The following is a 19,644-nucleotide window of genomic DNA, read 5'->3' as shown; positions in this document are numbered from 1 at the left end:
TGCTTCTCAAGAGCGTTTTGTTTTTGCGGTGGCATTTTTCTTTCTGTTTCTTTATATTTCATCTTCTGTTGTCTCATTTCTTTGATTTTTTTTAACTTTAAGAATCACATCTAAAAGAATAGAGGTCCAGATTTTCTTATTTGCTGGATTGGTTCATTGAAAGCCTAGTCAACTTTTTTTTGACACTTAAGTTTTGTCCGTTTGTTGGTGGTTACCAGTGAAGCAGTTGAGGTGTTTGTGTTTTTTTTTTATGTTACTGATTATAGTATTTATTTGAGGATGTTGCTTAGATGACTCCTTACTGTATTGCTGATTATACTGAAGCAGGAGAAACAGTTTCTGGAAAGAGCTATTTTTTTCTCTTCCTGGTCCTGTTTACTTATACAAATAAGACCTTTTAATATCTGCTGGACACTTAATTGATAACATTGTTTACATTTATTGTGAATGGAATGTTCATGCTATTGCGGTATGCTTTTGCAGACATGAAATTTGGTTAAGTGGCTAGAAAAAAGGCTGCGGGCATTTGCATTTAAGCAGAAATCAAGATATGAATGTAGTAATGAATCAAAAATTGAATATCATAGATCAGAATTTGTTTTCCACTGGCACAATTACATGGAGGTGTCATTTCTGACTAAATGTTTGTCAAAACTATAGATAAAAATAACAAAATACCACACTAATTTTTCTCTTGCATTTTGGAGAACCTTGATGGCATTTTATAGCAGTTGTAATCTAGGCTTTGATAGTTTCATTTATTAACTAGGTTTTAAATTATATAAATCATTTTGAGTTGGTATAAGTTTGTAGCTATAGATCAGTAACTCTTAACCAAGGGGTACATATCAGAATTATGTGGAGAGTTTTTCAGAAGTCACATGTTTTAAAAGAATTCCTTGAATTGATTATAATGGTTAAGTACTATCACAGAAAAAAGAAATTGTGTATGTATACATTTTTATTCTTCACAAAAGCTGATACAGGTGTGTCTAATTCATAGCTGTTTATTTTCTGCATAGAATTTTCTTTTGTAGCAGTATCATTAATTATTAGTAGTATAATAGAATAAAGTCACATAGGCTTACCCCCAGTATATATGGATTAAAACTTGACTGTCAGAGCAGTTCTGTGTTAGTAAAGTATCCCTTTAGAGTTGGCCAGAAATTCCTTACTATAAGCTACTTAACCTTTCATTACCTTAGATTAGTAGCTCTGAATATTGGTGTAACTGCAGAAATTAAATAACTTGCCCTTATAACTTTATGGACCATACATGGGATATATTTACTGAGCATAAGCCAGAGAATCTACCTTAGTTTGCTTTCTTGTCTCAAGCCCCCAATTTAAGTATTCAGGGCTACCTGGATAAAGTTTAGACTTCACTTTTTCCTCTTTCTCATGACCCCAAGGGTAGGGATGGAATGATTTCATAGTTATCTGAGAGTTTAGATGGGCTCCTAGTGGCCAGTATTAAAAAGAGGATTTCTTAAGGGCTGATTGGAGCAAATAGGACTATCTACCTGGCTTGTCTTACAACTTTTGTGTTCCTCAAGTGGCTTTGCAGACTATTAAAATCTCTTTATCTCTTCGTTCCTCTTGCTCTTGCCATTGTTTAGGCATTGTTATTTTCATTAATCTACCTAAGTGTAATCTATTTCACCCCTGTTATCTCTCCAAACAAAAAACATCTTTGCTTCAGTTTTCACTTTTCTAATCAAAGGATAATGTAGCTAGTAGTGGGCAGGCTGCAGAGCGCCTTATTGCTCCTGACAAAGAAGACCCAGCCACTGTACCCCACTTCAGCTTTTAGGTTATAGACTCTCCGTGTTCCCTTCCTTGCACATCCTTCTCTTTTGGTGGTGGTGGCAGTGGAAGGATCATTTAACGAGTAAAGATCCACACCACTTGGTTTTTTGGGTTAGATCTTGAACCAGGTCAAACGCACACTGTGATGCCCTGTTGACTAGACACATTTGATTATGTTGTGTGTAGTCGGTATATACCAGAGTTGCATGTAATCTGTATCACTGGAGAGTAATAGTATATGAAAATTTAAATTTAATGAAAAGTTTGCTGGGTGAGGTGACCTGAAATTGAAAGGATTTAGTTAAGTATTGAAAGTATCCAGAGACTTGGAAGAATGCAATGAGGGATTCATCAAAGAAAAGACTCTCCTGGGAAGAATGGGAAACTAAGATGAGGACTGTTGTTTCAGGCATTGAAAACCATACCCGTGCTCCCTCTTCTACCTCCCCATCCACACCTTTCTGATTAGAAATGATAATGTTTTTATCTTATTTGTAAGCCAGTAATGATAATTAAGACAAATATAAATGGATTTTTTATTTATACCAAAGAAAATAAAAACTTGTAGATAAAATTAGACTTAGAAAGGAGCCAGGACTGTCTATGAAAGTGCTCTTAGATCCTTTTTGAATTTCTGGAAACTTTTTTTCTTCCTATACTTCAGAGATTATCAGTGCAGTTTGTACAATAGAATCATCTGTAGGAATGCTTGCCATATCCTACTTCAGAAAGACTGAATCAGAATCCCCTCCGTTTGATTCCAGAGAGTACTTCCTTAGGTTTTTGAGATATTCACTCTCTGGTTAAGAATCATTTTCTTTCCAATGCTAGATTGAAGTTAATACTCTGAAATTCCTTATTTAATTTCATTTTTAACTATTGTGAAAATGTTCTGTACATTACTTCTGAAAATTATCTTAATATTAAATAAGTGTCAGTAGATAGGAAGAAGGGACAAATGATGGGACTAAAAATTCATGAAATTACATAGCCTCATTATATAATCAATAATTAAAACTATATTCTTACAAATATAGGTAAACACAAAAACTTCACTTTGACCTGCCTCAAAGACCAAATAAAACTGACATATCACATACACTGAACCAGGCATTGCTTACTCCTAGTTTGCCCTTGTGTTGGCATTGAAAAATGATCTTTTCTAATCTCTTTCTACCTATCTAGTCTTCTGTTATTTTTCAAAAGAGAACATTTTCTTCTAGTCAGTCACTTTTTTTTCTGTTCACTTTTATCTCTCTCATTGCTCAAGTTGCTGCTTTCTGCCAAAATTTATTTAATGAGTGCCGTGTTGATCGACATTTAGGTTGCATGTGGCTTTTAAATATTTCTTTTGATCCAAATTGTGTGTTTACTTTGCTTAATACTAATATTCTGAATGAAATTAATAATTTTAACTTGAATATGTTTTCTTGTAGCAGAAAAAGAAAACTAAGAACTTCAATCCACCAACACGTAGAAATTGGGAAAGTAATTACTTTGGGATGCCCCTCCAGGATCTGGTTACAGCCGAGAAACCCATACCACTCTTTGTTGAAAAATGTGTGGAATTTATTGAAGATACGGGTAAGATAGAAGTATCATTGCAAGAGATTTGATTTAAACTTTCACTTTTGCTGCACCAACAGTTTGTCAAATGTTTGTGATTTGTTAAAGCTAAATTTTGAAAGACTCCTGTATAGTTTTAAATTATTACGATTGATTGTCTTGAGTATTCACTTCTTAGGTAACCATCTGATATTTGAAAGAAGTTTTGTTGTTGACCAGTAGTGCTTTTTTTGGACTTCTCTTGAACCTAATAAATGGCTAAGTTGAATGCTAAAATGTTAAAATTACCTTATTCTGGAATTTAGAATAGCTTGATTATTATGCCATTTAATCAAGAGATAGTCATAGTTTGAATCAATAATTTGAATGTTTTCAGTATTTTTAAGTATAATTTCTATTTGTCATGACCCATTTTACACATGGATTTTCTTTTTAAAACTTTTAACAGTAGTTCAGATGTATAAAAGGCAGCTCATTCTATTTGTGCTATTAATACTTATCCAGCAGTTCCAGCTTGATTTGATATATGGTTTGAGTTGTATTTTTAAGGAGTGTGTAGATAGCTTGCTCTTTTAAAAACAAGCCTGCTCTTATGTTTATTTTGCCTAATGTAAACTGTTAAAACTAAAAAAAGTGAGTGGTGGGCATATCAGAGGTACGTAATAGAGGCAGAAGATTGCATTGTAGGATACCTATGTCATATCTAAAATATCCCGCTGATTTTTACCCAGATGTACATTTTATCCTTTAATTTGATTATCAGCTAAGTTCTGTTTATATTGGGTTGTCTATTTGGTGAGGCATGCTGACTCTCATTTTTAATAAGAGAGTGGAATGTGGGGAAATTCCATTATTCACAAGTATTATAGTTGAAATAGCATGTATCTTTCCCCTTCAGTTAGTAATTTTTAATTTATAGAGCCTACATTTGTATTTGCTCTTAATCATTTATTGTTTCCTTCAACTAGTACTTGAGAAGCATTATTAGACAAATTTCTAGTCTATATTTTTGTTCATCCTTAACATAGAAATGTCAAGGTTCTTGTAATATTAGCTTCCTGCTTTGGATTTAAATAGTTCTCATTTTCTCTAGTAATATAATTAGGCCTTATGGATATGACTCAGCAATTAGAAAATATTTTCCTTTGGGGATTGATAAGTAATACTGAAATAATGATAAGTTAGCATTTTGTACATTTATTATTATAATTAAGAATTTTTCATTTTGTGAATATTTTCATAGTAACGAGATTTGGTTAGAGGAAAATGAATGAATTCCAAGTGTAAGATAAAAATGCAGTTCTTAACACAACGTTGAATTGGTTTAGGTCAACTCACAGGTAATTTATATAAATGCTTTGGTAGAAAGGTACCAATAGATTGCATAGTAGAATAAAACATTAAAGCTAGTTCTTTTGTTGCCGTCATTGTAGTATATTGCTTGAGTTTATTACAGATTTTAAAACTAATCAGTTTTAGCAGAAATTCCCAATTGCTTAAGAGTTCAATTTATAATCCTCAGTATGGACTGTAGCACAGCCATACTATATTTAAAGTTCAACTTGTACTAATGTAAATGCATCGTGGTAGTTATTAAAATTGTATTTTGTTTATAGATCCTTAGATACATTGATATAAATGATCGGTACTTTTGTGTTATTGTAATTAGCTCTCTTGTATAAAAGACCTGGTACAGTGGCTCATGCCTGTAATCCTAGAATTGTGGGAGGATTGCTTGAAGTCAGGAGTTTAAGACCAGCCTGAGCAAGAGTGAGACTGCATCTCTACAAAAAATAGAAAAATTAGACAGGCATGGTGGCACATGCCTGTAGTCTCAGTTACTTGGGAGGCCAAGCCAGGAGGATCACTTGAGCCCAGGAGTTTAAGGTTGCAGAGAACTATGGGAATACCACTGCACTCTAGACAGGGCAACAGAGAGACCCTGTCTCAAAAAAATGAAAAAGAAAACAAAAGGCTAAACTTTTTTGAACAACCATGAAGAAAATATGCTAGTTGTAAATATCAGCTTTATTGATATAATTTACATACAATAAAACTTGCCAATTTTAATTCTACTTTATGAATTTTAATACCTCTATAGTCATGTGTCCACCACCATAATCAAGATACAGAATATTTTCATCACCCCAAAAAGTATCTTATCTTTCATCATTAACTATAATGTTAGCTATTGAGTTTTTGTAGATACTCTTTAACAGATTGAGAAAGTATTCTAATATTCTTAGTTTGAGAGTTTTTATGCAAAATGGGTTTTGGTTTTGTCGTGGTTTTTCTGCCTCTGTTGAGATGTTCATATTTTTTTTTTTTTACTGTTTATATGATGAATTATATTAATCGACTTTCACATGTTAAACCTTGTATCCCTGGAATAAACGCTGCTTGGTCATAATGTTTTATCCTTTTTATATATTGCTAATTTCAGTTTTCTAAAATTTTAAAGATTTCTGCATTCTGAAGGATATTGATTGGTCTGTAGTTTTCTTGCAGTGTCTTTGTTTGGCATTGGAGTAAAAATGGCATCATAGATTGAGATTCTTTTCTGGAAGAATTTGTGTAGGATAGTAATATTTCTTAAGTTTTGGTAGACGTCACCACTGAAACTATTTGGACCTAGAATTTTGTGAGGATGTTTTTAACTGTGAATTTAATTCCTTTAATAGATACAGGGCTACTCAAATTATTTTTTATTTCTTCTGGAGTAAGAGTTGTTTGTTTCTGTCTTTTGAGAAATTTGTCCATTTCATGTAAGTTGGCAATAAGGTGTTTATACAATTCCTCATTATCCTTTTAATGCCTAGTAGCATCTGTAGTGATGTCTTTATTTCCTGATACTACTAAATTGTGTCTTTTTTTGTTACTGTTGTTAGAGGTTTATCAATTTTATTGATCATTTCAAAGAACCAGCTTTTACTTTTGTTGATTTTCCTTTTTTGGTCCATTTCTTTTTTTTTTTTTTTTTTTTTTTTTTAAGGACTGATTATCTTTCAAGGGTCCATTTCTAAATTCATTGAATTTTACTTTTTATTTCTTTCTCCTTTTTGTTTTTCTGTAATTTCTAAAAATAGAAACCTATTTAATTCATTGGTTATTAGATTTCTAAATGTTTGATAATTTTCCAAATCTTTGTTGTTCATTTCTGTTTTCATTCTGTTGCAGTTGGGAAAAAAGTTTGATTTCTGTTTAAGTTTATTGACATTTTTTATAGCCCAAAATATAGTTTATTTTGAAGAATGTTTGATGGGACCTTGAACCGAATGTTTATTATACGGTTGTGTGAAGGATTCTATAAATGTCAGTTAAGTCAAATTCCTTGAGAGTATTGGTCAAGTCTTGTTTATCCTGACTAATTTTTGTGTTTACTTTTGTTTTTTTAATTACTTAAAGAGTACTGTTGAAATCTGCAATCATGATTGTAGATTTGTCTCTGTTTCTCCTTTCACTTCTGTTAGATTTTGCTTCATGTGTTTTGAGATTCTTCCTTATGAACTGACCTCCATTATGAAGTATTTTCTTTATGTTCGGTAGTATTCTTTGTTCAGGAGTCTACTTTGCCTGATACTAATATAGCCAATGATGTTTTCACTTGAGTCGTGTTTGTGGTATATCTTTTTCTGTACTTTTGTTTTTAATTTATATTTCTAAAATGGATTTCAACATATCATTGGGTCTGGCAATCTACTTATTTTTCATTGGAGTGTTTAGATCATTGGCTTTTAATGTTATTAGTGTAATTTGTAAAAATCTACCATCATATTTTTGTTTGCTATTTATATACCATGTGATCATTATTCCTTTTTCTTTTCCTACTTTGTTTTAGATTGATTGAATATTTTTAATTCTATTTTGTTTGTAATTTCAGGTTATTAGTTGTATCTGTCTCTTAGGATTTTTTTAGTGGCGCTTGAGTTTGCAATGTACATCTTTAATTATAGTTTACCCTCAAATAATATATCATCATAATGTACAATACAAGAATCTTGTGCTGGGTGCTATGCCACAGGCCTGTATACTAGATTCTTGGGAGTCTGAGGCATGAAGATTGCTTTAGGCCAGGAGTTCAAGGCTGCTCTATGCCATGATGACACCTGTGAATAGCAACTACTGCATTCCAGCCTGGGCAACATAGTGAGACCCCATCTCTTCCAAAAAAAAGAACCTTGTAATAGTATACTTTGCACTATCCCTTATTCTATGTTATATATTTTAATTTTGTTTTATTTTATTTTATTTTATTTTTTTTTGAGACAGAGTCTCACTTTTTGTTGCCCAGGCTAGAGTGAGTGCCGTGGCGTCAGCCTAGCTCACAGCAACCTCAAACTCCTGGGCTCAAGCGATCCTCCTGCCTCAGCCTCCCGAGTAGCTGGGACTACAGGCATGCACCACCATGCCCGGCTAATTTTTTGTATATATACTTTTAGTTGGTCAATTAATTTCTTTCTATTTTTTTAGTAGAGACGGGGTCTCGCTCAGGCTGGTATCGAACTCCCGACCTTGAGCAATCCGCCCGCCTCGGCCTCCCAGAGTGCTAGGATTACAGGCGTGAGCCACTGCGCCCGGCCTAATTTTGTTTTAAATATTATAATACATGTATATAATTTCTGCTTCAAACAGGAAATTTTTCTTGTTATTGAAAGATATTTTCTTAGGATTATAATTATGTAAAAGCTTTATTGAGATATAATTCACATACTATACAAGTCACTCATTTAAAGTGTACAGTGGGGCCGGGCGCCCCACTTGCTCTGTCACCCAGGCTAGAGTGCATTGGCATGATCATGGCTCACTGCAACCTCAAACTCTTGGGCTCAAGCAATCCTCCAGGCTCAGCCTCCCAAGTAGCTGGGACTATAGGTGTGCACCACCATGCCTGGCTAATTTTTTTATTTTTTGTTGACATAGGGTCTTGCTATTGCCCAGGCTGGTCTCGAACTGCTGGCTTCAAATGATCCTCCCACAGTGCTAGGATTATAGGTGTGAGCATTCCTTCCCCCACCCCCCTTTTTTTTAGACTAGTCCGTGACAGATTACCTTCATTCCTTTTTATTGCTGAATAGTTTTCCATTGATGGACACTTGGTTTGTTTCCACTTTTTGACTATTGTGAAGAGTGCTGCTATAAACATTTCTGTCATAGTTTTTGTGTGGTCGTATGTTTTCACATCTATTGGGTATATACCTAGGAGTAGAATTGCTAGATCATGTGGCAACTCTGTGTTTAGCCTTTTGAGGAACTGCCAGATTGTTTTTTCAATGTGGCTGCAATATTTTGACATTCCTACCAGCAATATATAAGAGTTCCAGTTTGGCCATATTTTTTGCCACTGTTTATTTTTCTCTTTTTTGATTATAGCCATCCCAGTGGAGATATGAAATGGTATTTCATATGGTTTTGATTTGCATTTCCCTGATAACCAATGAGGTTGAGGATCTTTTTAAGTGCTCATTGGCTTTTCATATATCTTCTTTGGAGACATATCTATTCAGCTGTTTTGCCTACTTTCTAATTGAATTGTTTGTCTTTTGAATTTTAGAGCTGTTTTATGTATTCTGAATGCAGATTGCTTTCAAATACGATTTGCAAAAAAATTTTCTTCACCCTGTGAGTTGTCTTTTACAATTTCTCGATGATATCCTTTGAAGCACAGTTTTAAATTTTTATGAAGTGTATTTTATCAGTTTTTTAAAATTTTGTCACAGAGTGCGTGGTCTCATATCTAAGATGATTTTGCCTAATCCAAGGTCACAAAGATTTTATTCTCTATATATTCTAAGAGTTTTATAGTTTTGGCTCTTACATTTACGTCCATGATCCATTTTGAGTTAGTTTTGTGTATGGTTTGAGGAGTAGCTCCAATTTGATTTGTATGCATGTGGATATCCATTGTACAGGTACCATTTATTGAAAAGACTATTCTGTTGAATTGCCTTGGTGCCCTTGTTGAAAATCAGTTGACCATAAATGCGAAAATTTATTTCTGGACTCTCACTTCTATTCTGTTGTTCTATGCCTATTCATGTATGCCATTACTACTCTGTTTTTATTACTGCAGTTTTGTAGTAAGTTTTGAAATCAAGAATTATGAGTTTTTCAACTTTATTCTTCTGGGTATAGAATTCTAGGCTGATGGCTTATTGTTGTTTTTTCTTTTTGTTCATCTCTTAAAAGACTGCTTGTTGTTATGATGTATCATGATATCTCATGAGAAGTCTGCTGTCATTCTTATGTGTGTTTTTCTGAATTTGGTGTGTTCTCTCTCCCTCAACCTAAAGCTGCTTATTTTCCCTGGTTTACAGTAATTTTATTAAAAATAATAAAATTACTTAATTTTATTATTATTTAAAAATTATTTAATAGTAATTTTATTATTTTTAATAAAATTACTATTAAATAATTTTTATCTTAGAAAATGTGCATGTGTTTTAACACATTAACTGCCATGTGAGTTGTATTTAACTCATGGTGGTTTTGAGCCTGGGGCCTCATGAAGCATATGTAAATCACACATCTCTTCCTTGGGAGCAGCAGGAACTATTTTTCAAGTTGCGTATAACTCATGCACAGAAACAATAAAAAATAGAAATTTTTCATGAAATTAGAAAGGATCATTTTGTTTTAGAAGTTGTTATTCTATTTTCATAATAAAATACTGTTGCTCCAAGGAAAAAAAAATTTTCTAGTATGGCAGTCAGTGTGTTAAACTTTTATGCTTGTTTCTGGTGCTTCTTGGATCTCTTGGTTTATAATTTTCAAATTTGGAAAATTTGAGGCCATTACTTCTTAAAGTAATTTTTTCTGTTCTCCCATTTCCCACCCCTTTCTCTTTTACTTGGGACTCCAATTGCGTATATGTTAAATCTTTTGGAATTGTTTAAAACTTTTTTTTTCTTTTTGTGTTTCATCTTGATTAGACTATTGCTATATCTTCAAGTTCACTAAATTTTTTTTGTATGGTCAAATCTAGAAATCCCATATAAGGCTTTTTTTATGTGTTTCATTTTTGTGCCCATCATATGCTTTCCTGTATATCTTTGAGTATATAAGATTTATAATAGCTGTTTTAAGATCTTTGGTTTACTGATTTCTGTCATGTATTATTTCTGGGTGTCTTTCTGTTTTTTTCTCCTTGTATGAGATATTTTCCTACTTTGGTAGTTTTGATTTGGTGTCAGACATTCTGAATTTTACATTGTTGGGTGATGAATTTTCTAGTGTGCCTTTAAAGAATGTTAAATTTGTTTTTTCAGGTGTTAAGTCAGCTTGGTCCTCTCTAGTCTTGATTATAAGTTTGTTATGGTGGATCCAGAGCAGCTTTTATTGTAGTACTTGCTTAGACCTATAGTAAAGCATGAGGATTTGACCCAATGCCCCATGTATTATAAGATCTTTTGAGAGTAAAATCTGGACTATTCTCAGTCCTGGTCCTCAGGAAGTTTTCTCACATACATGTGCAATATTCAACCAAAGACTCCAGGGACTTCTCTGTACATGTTGGAGCCTCTTTCTCTGTGTATCTCTCCCTCTTTTTGGTGTTTATATCCCTCAAATTCTAGCTCCCTCAGACTTTCTGAACTCCTTTTTCTGTTTTCTCAACTCTGGTAGACCATTTTGGTCTGTTTGGATTCCACCTCCCTTTATTACCATCTAAAATCCCTCCACGCACTAACTTGGAAACATTCAGACAGCTTGCCCCAGTTATTGCTTTTCCCCTTATGAATCATAGTTTTGATTTGTGATTAATGTTGAATGATCAGTATTCAGTGTGTGAAACTGGTGTTTCATATAATTTTTCTAGTTTTTAGTTTACTGTGGGAAAGCAATTTCTATAGCAGTTAGTCCTTCTTAGTGGTAGCAGATGTCCCTATTTTTATAATAGTAAAGTTGTACTGATAAGTTCCAGTTGGGAAATGACCCTTGAAATATTGTTTAAGTTGAAAGTGGGTTAAAAAGGGTAGTGTGGAAGAGAGAGCGTGAAAAGAAAAGTAACAGTAGGCCTTGTTGTTTAGTGAGTTAGGATGATGATGATAAACCTGATAGATATGGGGTTGAAAAAGACTCAAAAATGCCTCTCAGATTTCCCCATTAGGGTGACTTAGGTGGTATTCCATTAATGAAAATAGAAGTTATAATATAGAAAGCAGATTTAACAGTTTCATAATGGAAATCATATTTTGGATATGTCAAGGTGCCTGTGGCATATCCATATAAAAGCCCAAGACTCAGTTGCATATATGACTATAGATCCCTGGAAAATGATTTGGTCTTTAGATACTGTTTTGGTAATTATCAGTGTCTAGATATTAATGTAAGTCATATATATTAATGGAATTTAGGGTGAACATCTAGAGTGTGAAGAAAAGTTTACAATACAAACAGGTTGTATATACAAAAGAGGAGGCCTCACAATGAGATACCACTTAACTCCAGTGAGAATGGCCTTTATCAAAAAGTCCCCAAACAACAAATGCTGGTGTGGATGTGGAGAGAGAGGAACACTCCTACACTGCTGGTGGGACTGCAAACTAGTTCAACCTCTGTGGAAAGCAATATGGAGATACCTTAAAGGGTTACAAGTGGATCTACCATCTGATCCAGCAATCCCATTACTGGGCATCTACCCAAAAAATCCAATGACACTCTACAAAAAAGACACCTGCACTTGAATGTTTATAGCAGCACAGTTCATAATTAATTGCAAGGCTGTGGAAACAGCCCAAGTGCCCATCAATCCAAGAATGGATTAATATAATGTGGTATATGTATACCATGGAGTACTATTCAGCTCTAAGAAACAACGGTGATATAGCACATCTTATATTTTCCTGGTTAGAGCTGGAACCCATACTACTAAGTGAAGTATCTCAAGAATGGAAAAACAAGCACCACATATACTCACCAGCAAACTGGTATTAACTGAGCAGCACCTAAGTGGACACATAGGCACTACAGTGATAGGGTATTGGGCAGGTGGTAGTCAGCAATCTGCTTACTGTCTCTCTGGATTTACTTATTCTAAATATTTCATATAAATGGAATGATACAGTATATGACCTTTTCTGCTTCTTTTCACTTAGCACTGTTTTTGAGCTTCATCTACATTGTGATATGTTACCATTGTATGGAGATATCACATTTTGCTTATTCGTTGATCGTTTGATAGAGATTCTGGTTGTTTACCCCTTTTGGTTATTGTGAAAAGTCCTGCTATGAACATTCATATACAAGTACTCAAGTACCTGTTTCATTTCTTTGGAGTATATACTTAGGAGTGGAATGCTAGGCCATATGGTAATTCTATGTTTTAACTTTTTGAGGAGCCGTCAAATTGTTTTCCACAATGGATGCACCATTTTACATTCCCAACAACAATGTGCAGTGTTTAGCATTTCTTCATATCCTTGCCAGCAATTGTGTTCTGTTTGTGTAATTCTATTCATTTTATCCCTTCTGATAGGAATTGAATTTCATCTGTAGATTACTTTGACAGTATTGCCATTTTAGCAATATTAAGTCTTCCAATCTATTTTGATTGCTGGATGTCTTTCCATTTATTTAGGTCATTAATGTCTTTCAATATTGTTTTATAGTTTTCAGTGTACAAGTCTTGTCTTGGTTAAATTTATTCCTGTTTTATTGGACACTGTTGTAAATGGAGTTTTCCTAATTTTATTTTTGGAATGTTTATGCTAGGGTATAGAACTGATTTTTGTGTGTTGATCTTGTATCCTGCAACTTTGCTGAACTATTTTACTTGCTCTGTTTTTCTGTGTATTCTTTGGGGTTTTATATGTATTTTTTTGTCCTCTGTGAATAGGGATAACTTTACTTTCAAATTTGGATGCCTTCTATTTCTTTGTCTTGCCTGATTGCTCTGGTTTGAACTTCCAGGATGATGTTGGATAGCAGTTGTGAAAGCAGGCACCCTTGTCTTGTTCCTTATCTTGGGGGAAAGGTTTTATTCTTTCACCATTGAGCATGATATTAGCTATGGGGCTGTGGGTTTTTCATAAATGCTCTTTGTCATGTTGAGGATGTTCCCTTCTGTGTTAGTTTCTTGGGGCATCCATACAAAGTCCTACAAACCAGGTAGCTTAAAACAACAGAAATTTAGTCTCTTATATTTCTGAAAGCTAGAAATGTGAAGGCAAGGTATCAGCAGGGCCATGTTTCCGCTGAGACTCTAGGTAGAATTCTTCCTTTCCTCTGGTGGTGGCTGTCAAACCTTGGTGTTCCTTGGCTAGCAGCTGTATCACTATAGTCTCTTCCTTGGCCATTCTCCCAGTGTGTGTGTATGTGTGTGTGTGTGTGTGTGGTCTTTCCATAGGGACATCAGTCATATTGGTTTAAGAACTCCACTATATGGCATTCCTTATAATCCTCAAAAAAAAAAAAAAAAAAAGAACTCCACTATACTCCAGTATGACCACAGTTTATTTTAACAATTATACAAACCTTGGCGTTCCTTGGCTTGCAGCTGTATCACTGTAGTCTCTTCCCTTGGCCATTCTCCCAGTGTGTGTGTGTGTGTGTGTGTGTGTGTGTGTGTGTGTGTGTGTGTGTGTGTGTGTGTGTGTGTCATAGGGAAACATCAGTCATATTGGTTTAAGAACTCTACTATACTCCAGTATGACCACAATTTCTAATTATATCTGCAAAGACCATAGTCCAGATAAGGTCATCTGCTGAGGTATTTGGGGTTAAGACTTCAATATATCTTTTTGAGAGAGACACAGTTCAACCCATAATACCTTTCATTCCTAGTTTGTGGGGTTTTTAAAAATTATTATCAAAGGATGTTGGATTTTTTTTTAAATTTTTTTTAGGATGTTGGATTTTGTTAAATGATTTTTCTGTATCAGCTGAGATAATTGTATGATTTTTTTCCCCACTGTATTGATGTGCATTGCTTGATTTTTCTTATGTTGAACCACACTTGCATTATTGAGATAATCCCACTTGGTCATCCTGTGTATAATCCTTTTTCTTTCTTTTATTGGGGGAGGGGGGGGTTCTTCATCATCAGCAAAATCCTTTTAATCTGCTGTTGGATTCAGTTTGCTAGTATTTTGTTGAGGACCTTTTTTTTTTTTTTTTGCTTTTTGTGGGGTTTTTTTTTTGAGACAGAGTCTTCCTCTGTCGTCCAGGCTAGAGTGCATGGCATCATTACAGCTCACAGCAACCTCAAATTTCTAGGCTCAAGGATTCCTCCTTCCTCGGCCTCCCTAGTAGCTGGTACTATAGGCGTGTGCCACCATACCCCACTAATTTTTTCTATTTTTAGTAGAGACAGGGTCTTGCTCTTGGTCAGGCTGGTCTCCAACTCCTGACATCAAGTGATCCTCCTGCCTCAGCCTCCCAGAGTGCTGGGATTACAGGCATGAGCCACCATGCCCAGCCTGTTGAGAACTTTTATGTCTATATTCACAAGTATTATTGATCTGTTTTGTTTTCTTGTGGTGTCTTTGACTTTAGCATCATTAACCTCATATAATGAGTTAGGAAGTGTTTCCTCCTTTAGAGTGGTATTTTAATGACAATGTTCTCTGGTTTTAAAAGTGTAGATGTGCACCATCTGGGGGATGGTCATGATGGAGACTCAGACTTTTGGGGGGAGGGGGGGAAATGGGCATTTATTGAAACCTTAAAATCTGTACCCCCATAATATACCAAAATAAAAAAAATAATTAAAAAAAAAAAAAGTGAGATCCTATCCCTACAAAAAATAGAAAAAAAATAGTTGGGTGTGATGGTGTATACCTGTAGTCCCAGCTACTCAGGATGCTGAGCAAGAGGATTGCTTGAGCTCAGGAATTTGTGATTGCAGTGAGCATGATGACACCATTGCATTCCAGCCAGGGCAACAGAGAGAGACTCTGTCTCAAAAAAAAAAAAAAAAAAAAAGAATTTTAAATTTAATTTAGAGTAAAACATCATTGTGGAATTAAAAGTACACATAATTAAATATGTATATATTAAGTTTAAAAAAAAAGTGTACTATCTTCAGACTCTCTTGAGGCATTCTTGAGTTAGAGATTTATGTTTTCTAATTTTTTTTTCTGCGTTTTATGGTTTTTCAGCTTCCTGCTTTGTTGTCAGTGTACCTCCTGCTGCTGCTAATCTCATTTTGCTGTTCTGATTTGCAATTTCTAATCTGTGGGTCAGGAAAGACAAGGCAGAGTTTATAAATTGTGCTTCTGGTTAGGTTAAGTAGAATCTGGAAAAACCTCAAGTGTTTCTTCTATAAACAAAATAATAGATTATAGTGGAAAGGCTGTGTGATATCTTAGTGGCTTTCATAGTCCTTTTTGGTCCCCTTTTTATCAGTTATGATAGATTAGATAATCAGATGACCAAATTCCAGATAGGTGAGGTATTACTTTTATTTGCCAAAATTTTTATTTGCATGTGGATGTACTTAATCTGGAATGCCCTATAATTACAAATGAATTATTAAGAAGTAGAAACTCTCTAAAGCATAGCAGTTATATTTCTGGTAAATGTGAGTTGAAAGGACAAATGTTAATGGCATTCTCTATATATATTGGTTTAAAAATTGTGTGTTCTTTCAAAACACTAATAATGGATGAAATATTAATAATTGAGGTAGAGTAGATGAATGAGTCTTTGTTTTATTGCTAATGTAGTATAACTTTCTTAAGACCTTTTTCCTAAACTTCAGCTTTTTCCTACTTGCTGTTTTCAAGAACTCCCACTGTTTTCATCATTGTGATGCTTTTTCACTAGACATCGTTTGTTTTGTTCTGCCTTATCTGGATACTACTTGATCTATTTTTATGTTCACTCCCTGTGTGCCTCCTAAACTCTCACCATTTTATCCACTTGACAAAACCTCAACTTTGGTTAAACACTCTGTGTTGGAGCCAGAATGAGAGAATCATGGCTATAGAAAAACATAAATCATGCATTTCATTTTAAATATATGACCATACATCTTAAATTATCATCCTATATTTCCCATTCACCTAGTCAGTTCTCTTGCTCTCATAGAGTTGTTTCTTTTTTAAAAATCATATTTTCTTTACTTCTTACATTTTTGAAAGTTTTTGAATCTTTAGAAATGTTGCAAGAATAGTATGAGTGAGCATCTATTTACCTTTACCTAGATCCACTAATTATTAACTTTTTGCCACATTTCTTTTCCAACTTTTGAGGGGATAGGGGTTGCTGAACAATGTGAGATTGAGGTACAAATATCATGACTCTGCACTCCTAAATCGTTTAGCATATATCCCCAATAACAAGGACATTCTCGTCACAAAACCACAATGTAAGTACCATGTTCGGGCAATTTAATATTGGTACAATTCTATTGTCAAATATACTATCTATATTCAAATTCTCTTAATTGTCCCAACAGTGTTCTCTTAGAACTTTTTGTTCAGTCAGTTCAGGATCCATTCAAAGATCATGCATTATATTTCTTGTAATGCTTCCTTAGAACAGTTTTCTAGCCTTGTGTGTATGTGTTCATGTCAGTTATATTTTTTTCAAGATTCTAAGTCAGTTGTTTGCAGAATGTTCCTAAATTTTATTTGGCTACTTCATGATCAAATTCAAGAGAAGCGTTTTTGGCTGGAATTCTACATGGGGCTTAAGTATCCTTCTCAATCTATCACATTAGGAGGAGGCACATGATGTCAGTTACCAAAAGACATTATCTGTTGATTTGGTGATTTTAGGCTTCTAATGACCTTAACTCAGTGTCAACTAAGTGCAGAAAATGGTATCATTGACACCTGAATTTAATGATTCATGTGTGACTTATTTATTTTTGATATAGTGGAGGCATTATAAATTAGCCCTTGAAGCATTTCTTTAGATTGTTTTAGTATGCCTGTGTCTAGCAGAAATTCCTTGAGGTTTTGTAGTATACTAATGTAACCTTTTGTGGTTCCTGACTTTGAGGCCTATTTTTTATCTGTTAGAAGGATAATGTTGTCTTGTTGAAGTAGCTGGTAACAAACTAAAAGCTTTTTGTTTTATGTCACAGCCATTAAACTATAATCTTCATGAAAATAGGGACTTTTGGCTTCTAAAAAGGTGTCTGGCACATAATTAAATCCTTAATGTTTAAAAAATGAATTCAAAATTTTTAATAGCCCTGAGTGTCCTTGTAATATTAGTTACACACACATTTTTCTTTTTAGTCTTCATTTTCCAAATTAGAATTAGCATTGCTTTTTCCTACAAATATAAAGCATGCATGATCATTGCAAAAAGTCCAGAAAACAGAGGCATTTGTGCTACAAAGGCTTTGTCCATTATTTAAATTTATATCGACTGAATAATTTGCATTGTGCTAATCATTAAGTTCTATTATAAAAACATGGGTTTTGAGTGGTTTTATGCATTTTAATAACAACATTCATGGGTGATGAATGTGATACATAGTGTGCAAGATGCTGTTTGCTAATAAAGAAAGGCCATTCTTAGGCAGAAGCTATCTCAAATGCTTTGTTTTTAAGTTAGATTGAACCATATGAAACTTCTATTTTTGTGGTTGACAACCAGATGATGTACAACTATAACACTTTTTAAAATTCCTTTTCCTGTAGGAAAAGGAATGCTGTACAAGTCTGAGGAAACACATTAGCCCTTATCCTTTTTATCCCCCAAGTGAAATAATTACTTAATAATATAATAATCTTTTACTGAATGCTTACTATTTGATAGTAACCTTTAGTGTGCCATAAAATAAGTGTTTATTAATTCATTTAATTTTCACACTTAGATGTATGTGAAGTTACTATCTTCATTTTACAAAAGGAAAAACTGAGGCTCAGAAAAATTAACATGTATGAAGTCACACAAATTGAATTCTAGCCCAGGCTCCATTTACCATTACTGCTTACAGGTGATTTTTGACAATCACAGGTTTTTTTTTTTAAAGAAAGCAACCGCCTATTTCATTACAGCAGAAAAGAAAGTACAGATAAATCCCTAAGTAATATAACTAAAAGTCACCTGTGATTTCACAATCATGAGATGTTTTTCTGTAGATTTATACAATATATAAAATTCATGTTTGAAAATACCTAATTTTTTGAAAAGGAGAAAATTAAACTTACTGTTTTGTAATATTTTTAATATCTGAGTGACTTTCCATGTAATAAGAGACTAATCTTCGGAGTTACTTTTTATGGCTTATTTAACATGTTCTGACCTGTTATATTCTAACATGTTGATAAATTCTAGTTTGTTCAGTCATCCCTATAGCCGAACATAAGTCTCCAAACATTTCAATATTCTTGGCAGTTATCTTTATATATGCCTTTATGTACTTGTATTTTTATTTTCTAGGAAAAATATCTAGACATAAAATTGCTATGTCCAGCAGAGAGAAGAAACCACCCACCCACATAAAACAAATGGGAGGAATTTCAAAAGTATGTCTATTATATATTGAATGGAACAAACTAATGACCCTACCTTGCTCACCATGTGCCCTTGAGGAAGTCACTTCACTTTTCTCAGCTTGGTTCCTTACCTTTAATAAGGCCTCTTGTTTGTTATTTTGAAGATGGAATGAAAATGATGCATGTAATATTTACTATGTGAACTTTTAATCATTATATGTTATGAAAGTAACAATGAAATACTGGAAATCTGCTTATTAATATTTCTCTACTAATGGTTTAGTGGCAGGAAAGTAGTGATTCATTTTAAGTTCAGTAAACTGAAGTTGTAATAAAATATATCCACCCCCCACTATGGAATTTTTAAAAACTTGGTTTTGAAAAATTGAAAAGAAAATACTACATTTAGTCTTATTATTCTAGTAATGGCTTTGTGCCTGAAATGTTAAGTACCACTGCTAAAACTGCTCATTTCATTGATGTTACTTCATCCCTACCAGCTTTTTAGCATGTGAAAAATGTCATTTCACTTAGCCCAAGTGAAGTTTCATTAGTAATATATCATTAAAAACAGCATAAGCATATTTATTAATACTTCAGCCATTGTTTCAAAACTCAAAATAACTGACCTGTTGACCTATATACTATGTAGTATCAGGGACAGTATGTTTTATATCTTAAATTACATGTGTGTTCTAATACATAGCACATAGTGGGCATTTAATTAAGGAATATTAAATCCTATTTCAAATCCAAACACATCATTATATGTCTCCCCATGTTCATATTTCTTTTGCCTCTACATACATCTTTAAGTAGTTTCAATAATTTATAGCCATCTTATTTAATGTTGATGTCATTTATGCATATCTGA

General features: G+C 33.7%; 1 protein-coding gene across 5 annotated transcripts in view; it reads left to right on the top strand.

The window, feature by feature from the left end:
- Positions 1–19,644, top strand: part of ARHGAP5 (Rho GTPase activating protein 5) — a 73,907-nt gene that overhangs the window by 35,593 nt on the left and 18,670 nt on the right. For 4 of the 5 annotated variants that reach the window (XM_076004113.1, XM_076004111.1, XM_012773431.3 and 1 more), the window contains one exon: positions 3,246–3,393. In XM_076004113.1, coding sequence (XP_075860228.1) covers positions 3,246–3,393 — 148 coding nt within the window. The remainder of the gene's footprint in view (positions 1–3,245; positions 3,394–19,644) is intronic. The other variant, XM_076004114.1, reaches the window with a different exon arrangement.

This window comes from Microcebus murinus, chromosome 6, assembly GCF_040939455.1.
Source record: "Microcebus murinus isolate Inina chromosome 6, M.murinus_Inina_mat1.0, whole genome shotgun sequence".
Taxonomy (NCBI): Eukaryota; Metazoa; Chordata; class Mammalia; order Primates; family Cheirogaleidae; genus Microcebus; species Microcebus murinus.
This window is presented reverse-complemented; position numbering and strand designations above follow the sequence as displayed.